Source organism: Cyprinodon variegatus, unplaced genomic scaffold, assembly GCF_000732505.1.
Source record: "Cyprinodon variegatus isolate N-32 unplaced genomic scaffold, C_variegatus-1.0 Scaffold7, whole genome shotgun sequence".
Classification (NCBI taxonomy): Eukaryota; Metazoa; Chordata; class Actinopteri; order Cyprinodontiformes; family Cyprinodontidae; genus Cyprinodon; species Cyprinodon variegatus.
In genome coordinates this window covers 2,948,025-2,968,902 of record NW_015150460.1, presented here as the reverse complement: position 1 = coordinate 2,968,902, position 20,878 = coordinate 2,948,025, and the positions used below count along the sequence as shown (strand labels likewise).

At 37.3% G+C, this 20,878-nt stretch overlaps 1 protein-coding gene across 13 annotated transcripts in view; it reads right to left on the bottom strand.

The window, feature by feature from the left end:
* The window catches only part of mybpc1 (myosin binding protein C, slow type), a 44,796-nt gene that overhangs the window by 8,175 nt on the left and 15,743 nt on the right, over window positions 1-20,878 (bottom strand). For 8 of the 13 annotated variants that reach the window (XM_015375990.1, XM_015375962.1, XM_015376008.1 and 5 more), the window contains 20 exons: window positions 17,643-17,651; window positions 14,734-14,900; window positions 14,527-14,659; window positions 12,114-12,122; window positions 11,236-11,360; window positions 11,042-11,147; window positions 9,876-10,042; window positions 9,623-9,788; window positions 9,167-9,273; window positions 8,937-9,073; window positions 7,666-7,825; window positions 7,478-7,582; window positions 7,211-7,399; window positions 4,583-4,957; window positions 4,397-4,485; window positions 4,129-4,324; window positions 3,878-4,017; window positions 3,630-3,789; window positions 2,285-2,421; window positions 1,670-1,856 (listed from right to left, as the gene is read on the bottom strand). In XM_015375990.1, the coding sequence (XP_015231476.1) occupies window positions 1,670-1,856; window positions 2,285-2,421; window positions 3,630-3,789; window positions 3,878-4,017; window positions 4,129-4,324; window positions 4,397-4,485; window positions 4,583-4,957; window positions 7,211-7,399; window positions 7,478-7,582; window positions 7,666-7,825; window positions 8,937-9,073; window positions 9,167-9,273; window positions 9,623-9,788; window positions 9,876-10,042; window positions 11,042-11,147; window positions 11,236-11,360; window positions 12,114-12,122; window positions 14,527-14,659; window positions 14,734-14,900; window positions 17,643-17,651 (2,864 nt within the window). The remainder of the gene's footprint in view (window positions 1-1,669; window positions 1,857-2,284; window positions 2,422-3,629; window positions 3,790-3,877; window positions 4,018-4,128; window positions 4,325-4,396; window positions 4,486-4,582; window positions 4,958-7,210; window positions 7,400-7,477; window positions 7,583-7,665; window positions 7,826-8,936; window positions 9,074-9,166; window positions 9,274-9,622; window positions 9,789-9,875; window positions 10,043-11,041; window positions 11,148-11,235; window positions 11,361-12,113; window positions 12,123-14,526; window positions 14,660-14,733; window positions 14,901-17,642; window positions 17,652-20,878) is intronic. The other 5 variants (XM_015375979.1, XM_015376052.1, XM_015375999.1 and 2 more) reach the window with 3 other exon arrangements.

Genomic DNA, 20,878 nt, shown 5'->3' with positions numbered 1-20,878 from the left:
TAGCATTATGCTTAGTTTTACAGAGCACTTTGAAAGAAAGCGAACCTTGTGGATAATATTATTTAGTTACAACAGCTGCTCTGGGGCGGTACCGCCTGAAATAAGCACTAATCAAGAGAAAACAAATGCATGGTGAAGAAATACACTGGCTTAAGATGGTTTGTTCAAAATAAAAATAAAGTGACACCAAATGTATAAAAAACTGCGGTATCTTAGATTGGTGCTCTAACCCTTATGGCTCTTTCCCCAGAACATGCTCTGAATGAGCAGCATGTGCTGTGCAGAGAAGAATGCAGGAGGATCACTTTCTTTCTTTGGCTAGATAATCTGATTGCTTTCAAACTGTTAGTAAATCAAACCAGGGATCACTAAAGCTTGCCGGAGAGCTTTCACATGTGCCCAAACCATTCAAGAATCTGTTATCAGGTGGAGGGGACCACATGTTTAAGGAAACATTTTTTGTCCATTTAAGGGGACCAAAACATTCAAGAAAAAATATCTTTTCCATTTAAGGGATGGGCAGTCATGTCATCAAGGGCAAGGATCCTGACACAGATGAGTTCCTGCTCCGACACACCTGAATGCTGTAATTACATCATTGCAAGGACAACCGAGAACCTGCATACCGAGGGATGTGTTTCAGCCATTTGATTCAGGCGGCTGGACCAAGAACCCATCTTAATGTTGAAGTACACTGGGCAGGAATTACCCATCTCTGATTTAGAGGGGAAAAGCCATTCAATGAAACACCTATTGCTTGTCAAAGGGACCAAACAGTCCTTTTGGAGAACATCTATGGGCTACAGGTCATCTATTCATCATCTTGGGTTTAACATTGCTTGAGTTTTCAAAAGGAAACAGATACAATGAAACTGCCATGCTGGTTCTGAGGGATTCCCAGATGTTGATATGCCAGAAAACGCAGAAAGTTCTATTCTAGATTTGGGCTTCCCAAAGGGATGTGTACATGATAGATCCAGAATCTAGATCCATTATCAATGATCTAACTGTCAGCCATGGTGGATATTTCTTTTCCATAAATAAAGGTTTGACATAGACAGTAATATTCCTTGTACCTGAATCTTATTAACGGCATATCTGACATAAAAGTAAAATTAAGTCATTGTAGTATTTTGGACATTAAAAGGTTAGCTTAATTTGATGGCAAACCATTGTATTTGGTATCTTTGTTTTAAAGTAAATCCTCACTGTTCTGTGAAAATAAAAACAGAAAAGGCATCTACTTCATTACAGAAAATAGCTCCAATGTAGTCATATTCAGATTCTTTACATATTATTTTATGAATATGTTTAGGGATTAATTGTAACCCAGCATTCTTATTCCTCAAACACTAAACTCGAAAGAAGTAATGAATTTATAAACAAATGGTGCAACCCAGTTGAGGTACTTACATTTCCATCTGGTATCGTCCATTTGGTAGACTGCTATGATATCTTGCTGAGGTGGTTTACATAAGATGCCTTGCCTCTTTATGATCCTTATGAACTAATGCTTTTTACCATAAAAGAGTTACTTGTTTCCATTTCCAGTGTAAAAAATGTAAAGGTCTTGTTGGTAAATGCCCAATTCTTTCTCTTTTTTTACTTGCAAGAAGGAAGTAAAAATATAAAAATAAGACCCGTAGACTTAGATCACCACACTGCTGACCTTTGACCTCCAGCTTGCACTCCACCTGGGCCTCCCCAAGGTCGTTGATGGCCTTGCAGGTGTACATGCCACCATCATAGGGACTGGGCTTCCTGATCTCCAGTGTGCAGACTCCTTGGTTGCTAAACATCCGGTAGCGAGGGTCCTCAAAGATGGTCATCTTATTTTTCATCCAAATCACTTTTGGCTACAGGGAGAAAAGTGGATGTTGTTGGCAGCAAAACAAGCTTATTTTCCTACGAGTTAAAAGATGATATTCAGCAGTAAAAAAAACAAGAAGATGCACCATTCTTTGTTTTTGATTGGATGCTTGTTCATTTATGCAACCTTTTATGTAATGTTAAATTCTAATGTAAGAGCTCACTTACTCTTAAACTGAGAATCCTCTTGGAATGATAGCCTAAACATTCCTAAATAAAGTACCTTTTTTGCCAATGTGCAACAAGCTTAGATAAAAAGATCTAAACCTCAGCGGATTCCTGAACAACTACTCTAAAAACAGCAGTTCATGTTTGAACAGATGGAGAAACAAAACATATTTAGTGATAAAGGCACAAGTTAAACAAGTTGACTTTCACTTTCTTTTCACTTTGTACCTGTTGTTTTACCACCTACCCTTGGGTTGGCACGGACGCTGCAGTTCAGCGTAGCGTTGTAGCCCGCAACAGCGAAGGTGTTGATAAGCGGCTGAGTGAACTTTGGTGCCTCCTTGAAGTCACGGTCACTGTACTCGGGTATTTTCATCTGCAAACCTGTGGGGGTAAGGGTAAAGGAATGGGGTCGTGCATGATACTGACGCTGAGCGGTATCATGTGGGGTAATCCCTATGTGATGAGGGAAGGAGAATGTATGCTTTTAATTCACCAGCTGAGACTAAGACACGTCTACTAAAGGGCCTGTCAGTCATACCGAAAACCCTGTGAGATTTGAAAGTGCAAACGTTTTTAGACTCACTTGAGGGTAGAAACGATCACTGACAGTACCTTTGGAGAAAGCAGCTATGGAGGCATAGCTGGCAAGTAGACAAACAACTTCTGTTTTAACTTTATAATTTTCTTCCATCAGTATTAAAGGCCAGAAAACATTTTAACTCCTCTAAAGAAGAAATATAGACAATAATCAATTTAAAAACTCAACTTGAATGCTAATATGAAAAAAAAAATCTTGATAAAAATAGGCATCTTTCATTTATATGCAATAACTGTCTTTCATTGAAGGAAAATAATAACCAAATATTCAAAAATCCATTTTTTTTTGTTCAGAAGGAATTGCGGAGCATTATCCCACAACTTAAAAAAATAAAGTTAACATTTCTAGACAGTTTTTCCTTCAGTCACAGCCTAAAATACCATTTAAATAGTGAAATATTTCAATTAGAGAATAAGATTTTAAACATTTTATGTAGATAAATAACTAAGCAAATAATAATTATCATTGTATTATTTTTCAGCCCCATTAATTTTTCATCTGTATAATTTGCGTCTTAAAATAAAATAATTTTTTTTTATAACTTTCTTAAAAATTTATAAATTCTTCATTTATTATTTCTGTGTTAACATAAAAGGTTAACACGGAAAAACATTTTTAAATACATGCAGTTTTCCTCAGTACACTTAATGCTCCACATATTAAGCACATGTTAAGATCATATTAAGGAATATGTTAAAATACTAATTGATATCAAATTGCTACAAAATTTCTTTGTTTTTATTGATCAGAAATCTCTTAATTTCAGGGTAACCTTAAAACAAGGCCTTTATATAAAATAAATATGTATCTAAATAATATAAGTATAATTTACAAAGATGTCATTTTTATTACTTTATGGTCAGGTTTTCATACATTTCATATATCAATGATACTACATCTGATCCAGCATCAGATGTAGTAACATTGATTGATTTATATTATTAAATCAATTAATCTAGAATTACATCCTTTACTTCTTTCACACTGTTACCTTCTTTGACGATGAGAGCGCTCTTTTTAGTCTGCGTAGGCAGTTCGCTCAGACCGCACATATTTTCCGAGAAGACCCTGAAGAAGTACTCATTTCCAACCACCAGTTCGGTGACAGTGATACAGTTACGGTGGTAGTGCTCAATGCAGGTGAACCATTCCTGGAAAACGGAGTAAATGTGATATAAACATTACATAAACCTTTAGCTTGATCTAGAGTTTTGCTTTAGAGCTTAAATTGAACAGAACCATTGTCTTCTTGTCTGCTTTCTGAATGGTGTAGCCTGTTATTGGGGCATTTCCATTGTCTTTTGGAGGGGTCCAAACTAGAGCCACATTTTCTCCCCAAACATCTTCGATTGTAACACTCTGAGGAGGTCCTGGTAGATCTTAAATTCAGATTAATAATCTTTATTCATGACTGACATTACAAAAAATAATAATTTCTTCTATTAAAATGCTGTTTTGATTAGATTTTATAAGAATAAAAGATCACTTACCCACAATTTGTATGTCCATAATAGCTGTGTCGACATGATTTTCAACCTGCACTGTCATCTCATACTTCCCAGAGTGGCTTCGTTCTGCTTTACGGATAAAAATAATGCTATCGCAGTCTGTGTTGCGAATGCTAACATGGGACGGTTCTATGGGGTTGCCATCTTTGACCCAAGTAACCTTCGGCCGAGGTTTTCCCTGTGTGTATGTGGAGAAAACCTTAGTGTGCTACTCAGAGATATGCTACATTGAAGTAATATGAAAGTTTACCTGGAAAGGCACCACAAGGTTGACGGTTTCTCCAACTTTGCGAGTGTAGGTCGTTTTCAGGTGTCGTGGGACGCGGATCTTTGGTGGTTCTGTAGGAGGGAGAAGTTATGCTTGTAAAATCATTGTATTTGATGGCTTATTTGTTTCAGTTGTGGTTGAATAGACAACAAACTTCTTAGAACTCACCGACAACCTCTTTGACCAAGATAGAGTGCTGTAGAGTCCGGGGAGCACTGGCTCCAGCTTTGTTAATGGCTTTGACTCGCACTAATATTTTACATCCAGGAGATAGTCCAGTGATGGTGTACTTGGTTTTCTCAGTCATCTCTTTGTTGGATAACACCCAATCATTAGCTGCAAGGAAGGATAGTCCAGTTGTAATTAAGTCTTGGAATGTTTCATCACTAATAGTGATTTTTGACTCACTTCCTTCAATGCAGTACTCCACTAGGTATCCATCCAGCCCAGCAGCCCCAATGGTTTCTGGAGGACGCCACTTTACAGTCACTGTGGTATCTGTAACATCGTCCACAACCAGCATGGTGGGTTCACTGGTCACGGCTGTGTTGAAAAAAACAAAAACAGATTTCAAACTTTGACTCAAATTCTGTGTTTATATACATTCATGCAATAAATATTATGAGGAAGGAAGAAAGAAAATATATATTGGAAACATTGAACAATGGACTGCTCAGTGGAGCAGTGGGTAGCAATGCTGTCTTGCAGCAAGAAGGTTCCAGGTTTGATTCCCAGCCTAGGGTCTTTGTGCATGGAGTTTGCATGTTCTACCTGTGCATAGGTGGGTTCTCTCCTGGTACTCTGGCTTCCTTCCACAGTCCAAAAACATGACTGTTGGGTTAATCGGCTTCTCTGAATTGTCCTTAGGTGTGAGTGTGTGTGTGTGAATGATTGTGTGTCCTTTGTGTCTCAGATTGGTAACCTATCCAGCATGTACCCCGCCTCTCGCTCATTGACAGCTGGAGATAGGCACCAGCATGCCTCATGACACCAGCAGGGATAAACATGACAGAAAATGGATGGATGGAAACATTGAACATATGTATAAAAGGTAAGATGTACATTCAGAATCAGAATCAGAAATACTTTAATAATCCCAGAGGGAAATTACTTTTGTTACACGCTCTAGTTACAGTTTTACATGATATATATACACATCCAACTATACAATATAATAAGATAAAAATAAGAATAAAAAGAGATAAAATATATATACACATATAGCTCTTCTGTACTTTTCTGTATTCAGAAAGAACAAATGGATGGACCAGCAAATGGATAATTGGGCAGAATGGGTGGATGACAGAAAAATAGATCAGCTGATTGATAATGAATGGACAAATGGACATATACAAAAGCAATATTAGGACCATAGGAAAGAGAGCTGGGAGTTGAAATATCTTTTATACTTTTTATGCCTCCTTTTCTTTCCTCTACATTTCCTGGTTTTTCCTTGACTAAATAGAAAGCCTTGACAGGCAGACAGTAAGGGGCCGCCGTCTCTTGCTGGTATGCCATCAGTCTTCATGCCAGAACTCATTAGGGTCTACTGCTGCTGTCTATTCCTGTGTTCTGAATCATGTTTAACCCCTATTCAAACTTTGACTGACCTCATGTCGTAAACCCCTAATCCATAGATTATTTTCAGAGCCATTATAAAGACATATTTATTATCCTCTAAAGCTGCTGTATGTCTAGTGAAGGTCAAAGGCAGAATGCTTTTTATGATGGGTATTGAGGTGAACAGCTGCGTTGCTGGGTACCAAGAGCAGATAACACATTTGGTAAAACACAAAACACCTTGTAGAATTTTGCCAACATTATGAAACTATTGTCATATCAACTGAAACCCTATGTAAGGGTTCATCAGTCTTGCCTTGGCCACATTTTGGGACTAACACTGAGATCCTTGATTAAAAGCTGAAAACACCTGAGCTCAGGCTCGGACTGGTAATCTGTGATACTGGGCATTTGCCCGGTGGGCCGGTCCTAATTTCAACCTGCGAGGGCCGGCGCTCCTTAAATCAATACCGGCCCCAACATTTACTCTCCGGCCGAAGCTCCTACCTGTGACAGTAAATAACTGAAGGAGCTCTAGAAATAATACAATGTTAACTACTCAATTGATGCATGCAGTATATATATAGCCCTTCCTTGTCATGCACACCCTTGTGACCAATGGCATATGGTGTAATTTTCTATTTCATAAAACTGTAAAATTCCATTTCTTTAAACTGTAAAATCCTATTCCTTGTTCCTCTTATATATGGGGAATCTATGTTCGAATACTTTGCAAAAATATGTTGCGGTGCATGATGGGGTTTTGCATCTAAAGGCTAACGTTTCCCGTCTTACGTTACGTGCATTGTTGCCAGGTTAGGATGTTTCCCAATCTAAAAAAAAAAAAAAAAAAAAGTTTTTCTTTAGATTTATGGCCTAAGAGATCAATAGACTTTGGTTCAATTTGGGTGAGATTTCGTATATCCAGGCGGTTTATGAAAATTTTTGGGGCTGGAAAACGTCAGTCAATGATGGCGCTGTATGTGTGAGTGGGTGTCTGGGTGGCCGTTAGGCAGCAACAGTCACTTTCGCGTCCGTTTTAATAACCAAATCCAGTAAAACCACATTATAGAAGTTTTGGTGATGGTTGTCATGTGATGCTTGTAGATCGCTAATCCAAAATGTATATTCATATTTTTTCATATTTGAGACGCACGCTTCTGACTGTGTGGGCATACTGTAAGTGGGCCAGTGTAGATGGAAAGATGCCAGTCCGAGCCTGCCTGAGCTACTCACCAAGGGGAGTGAAGGCTTTGGATGGTTCGCTGGGTTTGGAGACACCAATGGCATTGACTGCAAAGATCCGAACTTCGTATGGCACTCCTTCAATCATCTTCTTAGGTTCAAATGAAGTCTCTTTGATCAAGTCAAAGTTTAGCCTCATCCATCTGGAGCTCTGTTTCTTTTTTCTCTCAATAAAGTAGCCTACAGGAAACCAACAGAAAGCTTGTTATTTCATGAATCTATTATTTGAGCATTAAGAATCCATGATTTATTTTTTACCTAATATGGGTGAACTCCCATCATACTTGGGTGGTTCCCATGTCATAGAACACCAATCGCCACCCACAACTGGAACCAGTGGTGCCTCAGGGGGATCGGGAATATCTGTGAGCAATGAATGATCACTTTACAGATTGTGTAACTGTAACACATCTCTTCCTATTTTTTTCATGTTTGTATTCTCTTACCAACAACCTTGATTTTGACACTGGCTGTGGCTTCTCCTGCCTCATTCTGCAACACTATCTTATAGTTTCCTGTGTCTTCGCGCTCTGTGACTTCGATTGTCAGACTTGTCTGGTCGCTGTAGGTTTCAGCGTGGACTCTGTGGCCGGAATCAAGAATCACCTAGAAAATAAAACAGAAATACAGCAGCTGGTAGATATCTAAGTATAATCGTGACCTTTAAACCTCAGCCCCCTCTGGGCTTTTTTAATAGCTGCTTCAAGGTAGGTGTAATGGTCTTTATGTAGCTAAGTTATTCATAAGTCACCCAAAAATTAATTTGGCTAATTAAGTGACTGGTACATATAATCAGTCAAATATGGTTTTCAGTAAAATGTACACTACAAGTAAGCTTATATTACACTTTTGAGTTCAACATATTATTTACCCATTTATTTGATAGTTTTTGCGACTTGGTACATAAAAAAAAAAAAAAAAACCTTGATGGCCAGATTAATTGTCACAAAAGGCGGGGTTTGACATTTAGACCTGGAGTTTGATAAATGTGCTCTATTGCATGCCAAAATTCAGACTGAAATGGATTTAATTAATGTCGATTGTGGTAATTTGATTGAAAAAATTCTGGGTTAGTAACACAGTTAGGCGGTGGAAATATTTTCCAAATTCGGATCTGGATTCCAGTCATACTAGTTACCGTACGTAAAAACAGTTGTCATATTTAAATAAGGGTAGTATTTTGACTGTAGAGACTGTTTGTGACATCATGTAATGATTTATTTTACTTACTAATTTTGTTTGCAACTCAGACTGATGACCATGAAGCTCATAGGGACTCTACTGCTATTTTAGAATAGAATAAAATAGAATATACTTTATTGTCCTTTACGGGAAATTTGTCATGGACCCAAGTGCACAGTAGCAGTTGCGATTAGAAACAATAAATACACAAAAATAAATACCAGCTACAGACACAGACTCTTAAAAATTTAAAATAGAAAAATAAAAAATAACATACAATACTAAAACAACAAGCAGAACACTAAGTTATTACATACTTCCCATTTCTCCCTTCGTATCTATTTAAAATTTTGATAGAAGTGGGTATAAAGGAATTTTTAACGCGGTTCATTTCTGGGACTCTGAACCTTCTGCTAGAAGGCAAGAGATCATATTCCATATGAAGGATCTCGGACGGATCCAGCAGTACTTTCCGCACCTGCCTAAGTTTGTGAGTGTGATTCTGCATTAGATGATAAATAAACAAGGAGCTCACCCTTTCTCCCTTCATCCACACAACTCTAGGCGCAGGTTCTCCACTGATTGGGATCTCTAATCGGAGCTTGTTTCCAGCCACCACTGTGACTGTGTTGTCTGGGAAGTTCAAGCTTTCCAGGTGAACTCTCGGAGGATCTGCAGAATTTTAATTGAAAACCATTATTATTTTATAAGATCAAAGCCCAGCTACAAACTCACAGGGAAATATTAAGTTTCTGTTTTATTTACCAATAATGTGGACTTTGGCAGACAAGCTTTGTGAATACCCCTCTGGCACAAAAGTGTAATCTCCAGCATCATGAAGGGTACATGCTTCAATTTCCAGCCGATGAACCCTTTAAAATGAATGTATTGTTAGAGTAAAAATGATATAAATCTAAGTTAAAAACATTTTTTTGCTGTAAAATAACAGTAACCATCTAGTGTTCAGTGTGCTTGATTATGCCCTGACGCCATATTCCAGATTTAATGGTATAGGCTACAGGCTTCTGAGAAGAACGTACGGTTATTTAATCTGATGATTTTAGAGCTGGAGCACAATCCAACAAGTAAGCAGAGAAATTCAGGAACTGCCTGTCCATCATTTCTATGTTTTTTTGCAAGTTTCCTATTATCATCTTGACCACTTTATAATTATAAGTTTGGATAGGTGTTGGTTTCTCATGGGCACCCTGGGAGGCATACTTAGCCCTGTGTATGATGTTGAGACGATCACTGGGTTGGATCAGCTGTCCATTCCTGTACCAACGGCCTGGGACATTTCCTGGGAAGATTTCACAGTGTAGTTTTAGGGGTTGTCCCAGCAACACCGTCATGTCCTGCAGATCCTGGAACACCTTCAAGGGTTTCACTAAAGCAAAGTACAAAATTAGAATAGCAGTTAAAATTTATTAAAAATCATATTAACATGGGGAGGAAAAGAGAAGATGACACCAACAGTCCACTTGGACTTGAGCCTCTGATGTGCCTCCGGAGGCCATGACAGAATACAACCCGGTGTCTTCTTTGGAGGCATCATCAATGACCAGGTAATGTTTGGTTCCTTCACACTTTACTCGGTATCTTGAGCGAACTCCTGTCGGGACTTCAACACCGTTTTTCATCCTGCAAGGCATTGCACCAGTCAGTTTTCCATTCAAATAGACGAATTAATAAGTAAAGAATTTTACTGTGGTTAACCTGTGGAAAAGTAACCTGGAAATAAGCCAACTTTAAAATAGTTTAACAACCAAAACTAAACTATATTAACATTTCCTATAGGAAGGTAAACAATAGGCTTGAAGGTTAGTTTTGCTTGGAAAAGTAAAAAAAACCCACTAGAGTTCTAGATTTACATTCTTTATATCAATAAAACCAAGACTGCTAAAGTTAACTGTCAAGCACAGAGCTAAAGCAGTGTAGATTAGGGATTATTTAGCATTAAATTGAATGTAGCCCCTTTGAAATATATATTTTTTTATTTTTCAAATAATTTTTTTACACCTCAGAATGGTGGGTTGAAGTTGACCCAACAACATTTCTACGCTGATCTGTCTCTATAGGCACAGACTTGTAATCACCATGAACACTACAGTATTGATACAGGATGTGATGTAAAGGTTTTACACATTTGGAGTAAAACCTCAGTCGTCTGTCCTGTAATTTAAAATTAAACCAAGCTAAATCATTAAAAGAACAGCCATCCTTTCATAGGGACTTATTTACAATTGTCCAGCTAGAAGACTCAAGGTGACCTTTTAAAATGAACCAGTCCAAGGCCAAATCTTTATTAGGTATTTTTAAAACAAACTTTAACAACCAGAAAGGATTTTGAATAGATCAGAATCAACTTTTTTCCCCGCCAAGTTTGTTAACCCACAAGGGTTTTTACTTACAGTTCTGATTTGACTTCAATGAATTAATTTTTAATTTTAAAATGTAGAATAGTAAATAAAATTTAAAAAATCGTTTGGTAAGTATGGATATATTCAGGGTTTTCCCAAAAGAAAACTAGCCTACTTTGTTAAATAAATGCAAATAGATGCATGGTGAAGCTTGGAGCATTCTGATTGTTAAAGTTTTATCAGAGAGAAACCCTTGAGGGAAAAATTAGTGTTTTCTTACCATTTAACTTGGGCGCCTTCCTCTGACACCTCACACTCCAGCTCAATCCTCTCATTCACTGTAGTCTTCACAGGCTCGATACCTTTAACGATCTTAATTGGTAGCTCTGGAAGGAAACAGATAAATGAGAAGCTAATGATAGCTTTCATTTTTTAAAGTCTTATATATTAGAATTAAAGTGATTTTCCAGATACCTTTAACAAAAAGCTCTGTGGTGCATTTCTCTTCCCCTGCAACTACAGAATAGGCTGCGTCGTCATTAGAGGAACAGTTGTTGATGACCATAATCCTTTGCGTGCCTTTATGTTCAAAAATATACCTGCATGAAAAGTCAAGAAGTTACATCACTGGCTATCTAAAGAAGCAGATATATAAATATGGGTAATAATTCTTCAATAGAAATATTTTAAGTGCATGTATTCTCATATCCAAAAGGCATTAAATCTACAATTAATGGAAATATGTTTAAACAAAATATTGCCTTGAAAATGGTTAATATGTACTTTTGCTAGAAAAACACTCTTTCTAATCAATTCTATAAACATGTTTAACCACAAATATGTTTCATATAGCCGCCTGATTTTATATATATACTTTAATACCCCTTCTGTCCATCCTGTGTTGCATTATTTTGATTGGACTTTTAGGATTAAACAACATATTGCAAGTAATCTCACTCTAAATTTGGACAAGAGTTGAAGATATCTTTTTAAGGTTTCATTTAATTCATTTTGCTGTATTGTCTTTTGACTTGTTCCAGCATTTTTCTGCCTTGTTTCTACTCTATTTTTTGTTTTTTATGTTTTTCTCTTGGCCTGCATATATGGAATTGTAACTGTTCTGAGCTACAAGTGTGAATACAACTGACTTAAAAATCATCAGACATGCCCTTTATTTTTTATTTTATCAATGCCTGAAACTTAATATCTAAAGATAAAAAGGTAGGAAGAACATTTATCCTTAAAATGATGTTTCATCCACAAAAAGGGTCTCCCTTCACATGGAGCTGTTATTGTTGCTCTATATTATAACAATGAGGAAGAAGGAGAATCAACAAGATGAATGAACTTACTTCCTTTGACTAAAAGTCATCGTTGGAGCCAGAATAGGGCCAGGTCACAGGAAGTAATTATGAAGGTGGGGAGCATCACGGTATGACAGACAGATGTGTGGGTGGGTTGAGGGGGTGGGTGGTGACAGTATTAAAACAGACAAAAAAAGAAGATAGAAATGAAGATTTTTTTTTTTTTAAGAAAAGTCTTCAGAATGGAAGAGTTCTGGAAAGAATGAAAAAGAGATCAAAAACAGAAAACAGCAATATCCTCCCAGATGGCTTTAACTTCACATGGCTTTGGATAGAATATTTTGACAGAATATTTGAAGTTAATTTAGGCATAGTTACCTTTTATCACTGCCACACTTAAAAAAAAAAGAAAATGTCTTGGAAGCTGTGCTGAGCAAAATGTCTTTTGTATACACTCTGTATGTACAAAATGACAATAAAGTCTGTCTAAGTCTAAGCCCAATTTATCCAAACATTGTAAATCCCCCCCCCCCTTTTTTTCATCTTAATAATCATTTGGTTTAGTCTAGAAATATTTTAAATTAGGCAAGTTGATGTATGGGAACCAATTATAAGGTGTATTTAGATTGCCAGTCTATAGTTAATTAGGGGGGGGGGGGTGCTAGTACTCTCCTAATTTAAATTAAAAGACTGCACCTATAAATATGATAGCAACACAATTTGAGGTAAAAACCTCTATAAAAGTAATTTTTCTAGTATTTTGAAAATTACATGAAATGCATTAAAAGTAAGTCTGCTAATTTAGTTTATTGGGGAACCAAACACCCCTTAGAATGGACTGTACCAACTATGCCCCCGTCACCTCCCTCCGCTGTCCATCCATTTTAGCTGTTAACCTGCGCTCCGCCTGATTGGTAATTGATTCAAAGTAAGTAGAGAAATTATGTTGAAATTGCTTCAATTTAAGTTTTCTTTTTTTTTCATCATAATTACCTTCGGATATTATGCGGTATTGTTGTTTTTTTAACTTAAAAATGTGCGTGCTTTATAAACTGAAGTTGGCATTAGTTTCATTGCCTCTGAATCTCCCTGTGGACGTTTGTTTAACTATGAGCAAGAAGCTACGAATCAGATACCATCTTCACAATATTTGTCGCCTGAAGAAAAAAAAATTGCGCAGTTTAGAAATTACGGTAAATGTTTAATGGACATTATTTCCCTAGCAAATAGATCTACTAAAACACACGCGAGGGTAAAAATACACAGGTGCATCTAATAACTATCAGAATATGGAAACTAAGAAAGCTCAGCTGGTTAAATATGTAGAAAAAGCATTTAAGATAAAACGTTTTATAAGTTTGAGATCATATTAATAATTTCTAGCTGACACACCATTTTAGTCCATTATCTGCTTGTGAGGAAGAAAACAATGCTCTAAATTTGATTTCTGTCAAATTCTTAAATTGATGATTAACACAAATTAATATCAGGTCAAAGAAGTAAAATAATAAAGTTGAAAATTTTCTGTGACCTTCTGACATTATCAAATGGCAGATAAAAAAAAAAAAGTTACATGAAATTCAGACGTAATTATTAATATGACTGTAACTTCAATTTTAATAAAAGAAAACTTGTTTATTTGGGAAACTGTGATAATATCTGTAAAAACTTGTACATATTATGTGATTGCAAACTATTCCAAAGCCAGATTTGGTTAAAGACCTGTGAAGGAGGTACCACCTTTTCCCTGTGCAAAGTAGGACAAATACAACAATTAATGGCGATTAAAGACATCAAACAATACACATAAACTATCCGATTGCACATGGTCCAATGGATTCCTTATGATTTACATTTGGGTATTTAAACCCGTGCTTTCTATCCAGCCTCTGATGCATTTGCCGGTAGTTTTGTGGCAAAGCATCTTCTGAATAACAACCTGCATTTATACATCTATTTGAGCCTCATTTGAAAAGACTCCAGCTTTTTAGTGAAATTCATCTGTTCACAGCTTAATTAATAAAAGTAATGATATGACGACTAGTAGCAGTTTTTGACATTTTAGGCTGTTTTTGCAAACTTGCTTCAAACCACCACACAGCTAAGAAGCATTTTACAACCACTATCCAGTGTTTTAATGGAAAAAAAGATGCCAATTTATGCTTCATTTATCTAATTTGCATGCAAAATGCACACATTTGTGTCCATCACATGGGCTGTAATGAACTTCTTGTAGATACAGTTTTCTACTTAACTGTAAATTTTAAGGAATACATTCATGTGAACCATTGTGCTTTATAAAGGGGAGAAAATGAAAACATTCAACTAAAATGATTTTTTTTTTAAGGATACTTTGCCCCAAATAAAAAGAATTTTAACTTTCACTTAAATGTCTTTTTATTTGTGTAGTATCAAACCCAAAAAGGCAAGAAAATTACACCCAAGTAATATAATTACATACTTTGGAGAAGGCCTGATCTCCTGTCCGTTCTTGTACCACTTCAGCTCCACTGTGGGGTCTGCCAGATCGACTACCAAGCGGATCTTTCCACCTTTATCCACCTGGTAGGCTGGGTCCAACCTCTTTGCAAAGGCTTAAAGTCACAGCAGTGGTCAATGAAACTCATTTTTCATTCATTTGTGTAAAATATTCAGGGCACATATTTACCTGCACTCTTTTTCTCTTCTTTGGGAATCTTTTTCATCCTTTTCAGAAGACCCCTCAGGTCGGTGATGCCGTATGTGAAGGCGATTTTCTCATACTGGTCTGGTCTGGCGTTTTTCAGAATCTCCCACACGTCCACCTCTGGGGTGTCATCTTGCTGTTTGTGCTCCCTGGTTATGCCACGTACAAGGTAAAAATGTCAGATATACAGCATACCTGGGGTTTTGTAACATGTTCTGAGGAACCTCTATTTAACCCCCCAAAAAAAAGGATTTGGAGGCAAATTTATTATTTTTATGGATAACTTTCCTTTAACATTTTTTATCTCATGAGTTCCTCAGGACATGTTACCCAAAGGGATGGGCATAATACCTGACTGATATAAATAATTAAAGTCTAACTTCATGTGTTAGTGGCAGAAGGGTAGACAAAAAAAAAAAAAAAAGGTTGCAGGCGGTTAATATGATTTGGAGGTTCTTTTCCATCGGTTTTTTCCCTAGGATGGATCCATGGAATAGAATGGATAAATTTCTGTTATGGGATTTTTCTTTTCCCCATGCATCATCTTCTAAACTGATCCTGGACTTCTCTGTTTTGTATTATTTTATTTCATTTTATATGAAATAAAATAATTTTTTTTTCTAAGATGGACACTAAAAATAGGGACCTATGAGCTTAATGTAGGACAAATAAAAACAAAAACAAAACAAGCATTATGTTTTGTTGTTGAAATAATACTTTCGGTCTCCTGTACCCTCTTTGTTGCTATTCGATTTAACCTTTAACAGCATGTCTGTACCAGCTTCAAACATAAAAAAATATTCTAACGTCGAAGACTGGAATACAGAACCCCTGATCTAAACCACTCCATCATAAATACAGTTTCATGCTTCAACGAAGCTAAAGAAAACGTCCCCACAGCATGATACAGCAACTACCGTGGGTATGGTGGCTAATAGCTTTAGATTGTTTAAAAAGTCCAACAACAACACTTACATTGATGCCATATGGACTTCTTGAAGTGCATTGCCATTTTGCGGAGGGAAATTTTAGTAGTTAACGTTTGAGATGATCTATGAATGGTGATTAAACAAGACAGGGTAAATGGAATCTATGCTAATGCTACGATTACATAGACCTAAAGCAGAAGCAGTCATGACCTTCTGAGCATCTGATGATTTAGAAAAATGTTACTTTTGCTGCTCAACGCACCACATCAACCAATCAGAGAAGCTGATCTGGGAGCTGGCAGGGAGACGGACACATCGCTGATGATACAGGTCACTATGATCACTCCTCTGAAACAGTTTATTGACGCCTGAATTAACTTAAAAAGGCCGAAATCTGCCGGCTAAACCATGTTCGCTTTTATTATCCTGGTGCCTGCAGTTTGGATTATGTACATGAAACAGAGGCGACCGTGCCAGAGCCTGCTGTTGAATAGGATTCCTAGTGACAACGCACCACAGGTGTACGGGGGTCTGAGTGGCTATGCTGGTAATCTTGATGAACTGACTGCACAGATGAAGTTTTCAAGTGGACTTTCTCACTTTAAAACATATTAAAACTACTTTTTTACCCACTGATCACAGCAGATATAGCTGCCATTGTTACATGCAAAGAACAGATAGGGTAGCTCTGCCAACGCGCTTTTCGACCGTGCAGCTGGAGCAGCAAAGATGCTTCAGCCGTGCATCAGAACTAAACTTGCACAAGCATCAAAAATGAAGCAGCACACGTTTTTGCTGCTCTTGCTGCTTTAGGTGTGAATGTACCATAAGTCTTTTTGTTGAAACAAAGAGTGGAGTTTTCCGTAGTTGCTTCAGATTCATTACCTATCCATGTATTGCATTTTTTGTCGTTGTCATGACTTTACTATGAACAATAACCATGGATTGCCCCTGTATTTAACTTACATTTGTTTAATCCTAACTCATTATTTTACCTGTTTCACGCAACAGAGTAAATAGAAGTCCACCGGCTCAATAAGAAGTTGTTTTTTTTCCTAAGTTTGTAATAACACCAATGTTATTGTAGAATAAAATCATGAGGATGAATAAAGGGATGGAGGGTAAATATTAAAGGTCGGTTAAAGAGGATTTTTTTTTGTGTGTTTTTTAGATATGGGGGGGGGGACTGAAAATTTAATAAAAAGTGAGAATTGCAGAAAGGGTCCATCAATACATGAGATTGCTTGTATGAACAATTTGGGTGGATGAGGACTCAAGCCCTGTTAGGTTAAAGTTGTTTATTCCATGCAGCATGCAGGATTTGGGAGCTGCTTCTGTTAGGTAGCCCATCCCTTTGTTTGTTGTCTTTTTTGAGTGATCACTCCAGATATGCTCTTACATCGTTAAAGGTAGTTCTTCCTTACGACGGGAGATGAGTGTACACATTAGCTCAAACAAAGAACCACCAGACCTTTCTTTCTTTGACATTTCCCCAAATGTCGGAAAGGTTGAATTAAAAGAAGAAGCAGAATGAATTACTATTCTATTATTTCTCACTTTTCTCATCTGTTTTTTCGGCTGTCAGTAAAAAAAAAAAGCTGACATAACCATGGAGGTATTATGCTCTTATTTCTAACCTGAAACAGATGACAGTGTGTAGTGATAACACTATTTTACAGCATCATCTCTCTGTGGCCCATTAAAACGTCTGTAATGATCCAAAATGTTGCACTTTGCATCATACGGCGAGTTGATGCAAGGCCTCAGTATCATTACTGACTTCTGACACAGCAGGTAGAAATGTTGCCTTCAAAATAAAGTGTTACCATGCTACAGGAGGCCAACACTCTTGCTCGTCCGATTACTGGAGCTACACGTCATGCTGGGGAATCTACAGGATTACAGTACTCACCTGCAGTAAGGGCTAATCGTTTTATTACCATTATTTTTCACTTTACTAACCTCTGATTTCTGAATATGTAGGGAAGAAGAAGAGACAAGCCCAAAATAAATGTGCAATTTAGCTTGTGAACAGTGCTAGGTTGATAGGTTCTTCTGCACTCACATTCAAGTCCTGCACATTATCTCAACAATCTACAATAGGGTTTACTCTGAGCCCCTGCAATAGCTTCCCAATAATGCTGAGATTTTATTGCTACGTTCACACTGCAGGCCTTAATGCTCAATCCCGATTATTTTTTGTGTGAAATCTGATTGTTTAGCATGGTCGTTCACATTTCCAAATATATGAGATTTGTATCTGATCTGTGTAAATTGCATTCATACAGCTTCACTGTGCTAGCTTAGTAAACTAGCCCCACCCGTCAGCGGCCAAAATAATTTTTGCCTGCGAGTGGTCTAGCCTCGATCAATGCCCCGGGCCCTAGAAATGGCGGGCCAATCACAATGCAGAGATGTGCTTTGAATTTTTGGATGCAAAGGAGGTGGGGTTTTGCGGGCGTGAGGACAAAACTGCGCGGCGTTAGAGAAAGCACAACAAGGAAGATGGCAACAACTATTGAATTGTAGCATGCGCTGTGGCAGCAGCAGCTTTCAATGGACTCTATTGAAAGTTAAAATTTATTTTACTGTAGCTGTTGTTCAATAAAAGTACGTTTTAAGATCATTTGAGGCGAGAATATTATACTTTAAAGCGTAAGAATACAGTCCATTTACCGATTTAATGCGTAATTAAAAAAAACAATTTCCAAAGTTGAGAGGACCGCGGCAACCAGCGGACCTCCGAGGCTATCGGCAGCCAGGGCTAACCGCAGCCCGTCTGCAGCGGCCCTCTCTCGGCATAGCCGTGTGTGAAGGACTGCTGGCTGTGATGGCGATTTTGACTCCACTTTGGAATCAGATCTTGGGGTTTTCGTTGAAACGTGAGCTGGAAGAGGCTCTACGCTCATTCATTTTTAAGGAGGACGTATTCGCCGTTTTACCGACAGGCTGTTCGTTTACACTCCCCCACTAGCTTTCTGTCGCGCTTACTATGTCACAGTCAGTTGCACTCATTGGTCAGAGCGTTGGCCAATAGGCACAGACACGGTTTGAAAAACAACGGGTTGTTCTCATCAGCAATCTTCTGATGTCTCATTCATCGGAGCCAGACTAAATTACACATTTAATCTCACATTTAGTCTGGTTTATCAGGCTATCACTGTCCCGCATGCACGGTAGAGGACGCAAAGACATCACAAGTAGCGAGCATGCTCTGAGTTTACGGAAGTACTAAACATGGATGGTGTTGCTGAAACGTAAATAGGGATCTTTCTTCTTTTTTTTTCAAACTGGAGCCTACACATTAACAGCTTAATCTTGTCAGGTAGATCAAAAAGAAAGTCTTCTCTCCGCACCTTCATCCGTCATGTTTTTTTCTCCTTGTTTCTGTGTTGCAAGACACAGAACAGGGACCTTTGTTAAGTATTAATGACGTTCAGGTCTGATGAATGCGACCTGGCCATGCACACGCAGGTCCCATTTGAAAAGATCAGATATGTAGTGGATTTAGGACCACATAGCTAAGTGGGTTTGAGAACTCGTATCTGTGCTGTTCAGACTGTCATGAAAAGATGAGTTACATGGGCCAAAAAAAATGGATTTGGTTCACTTCAGACTGCAGTGTGAATGTAGCCTATGACTTTCAGTTATAACCAAACGGAGACTAACTGAAGATTCCTACACATTTGTTTGTTTTAACCAAATGACAGTGGCTGATATAATGGAGCTGAATAAATATAATTCTGTGTATGAATATGTCTTATTTAAAGGGGCAAAGTGTTTATTTGTTTTAAACTTTTTTTGTGCGAAAAAGTCACAGTTGAACAACATAAAAAGAAACCACAACTAATTAGTTTTATTTATTTATTTATTTATTTATTTATTTATTTATTTATTTATTTATTTATTTATTTATCCATTCATTCATTCATACCAGTTTGTCTACATAAGCTTGCTAACAGGCTTGCTAATGAGATAGCTAGCTACTTTTGTGATTTTTCCAATTCCAAGAAGAGGTATTGTTGTATCGTTTTGAGATGTTACAAAATGAAAAAACAAAACAAAAAAATATTTAGATTTTTCCCAATCATTTTTGAGTTTAGCTGAATTTAAAGCGTGCCTGAAAGTGTTGTGGGAAAATAATTAAGATGCACTACCAAACTTTATAGGATATTATAAAGTAATTCACTGCAATTTACCTACAGCTAAGTATTTGGCCAACGGGTTAAGGAGATAGGTAGAAAACTGAGTGGTTGATAAAAGTTAAAGAATGTGAAAGGTTGGCTTATTTTCTATGTGTCAAATTACATCATTTTAGCATTCACACCCCTACATGTGGTATTTTCTGCACTGCATACCTATGGAAATGTATGACTACATGGTAAGTACTGTGGATGATTAACAGCTCCTACTGGCTAATAGTAAAATAGAATCTAATGATTTTGATAATATCACCAGGATCAATAGGTTAGGAAGATTACTTGGATCACAGTCACTTTTGGACTATACGTAGAGGCAAATTGTAGAAAAAACTGTGTTTACTACTTCTACAAGTAGTTTAGGGTTGTGAGTTTGTGGTTTGTGCCTTATACTGCCCTCTAGAAAGCCCCAGCAATGTATAAAAAATTTACAAATGCTGTATCTGAAATTTTCTACATAAGAATAATAAACTGAAGCCTTCAGCAGCTAAGTAGGAAGGTAGACAGTTTCCAGAGTGTTTTCTAAGGGCCTGTCTTTTTGAGTGTGATAGAATTTATACAGAATAATAATTTGTCTTATAAGTCGATAATCTGTACGTGTTAGTTTGACTTAGACACTGAAGTATTCATTTTATCAGAGTACTTGTTTAAATACATCAAGGTCTTATTCAAGTCTAACACTATGAACATGTATAACATTAACAGAAAGTACCAACTATGACTTTTTAATTTTTCCTTTTTTATTACAATTGCTGCCAACCGGTTGGTTATAAGAGACAAAGCAGCAAAAGATATACTATTACCCCATTTACACTACCCTTGAAAAACCGATCGATGCCGAGACCGGTCCGAGCTCGGATCAGTTGACCAGGCTGAACTCGGTTCTGACGACCGTTTCCTCATCACTCTATCTCGGTTACTCGACTCCTCGCCTCCTAGTGACGATCTGCGGTATTACTGCCAGTATTGAAGGAGGAAATCAAGCAGTTGGTGGCGGTA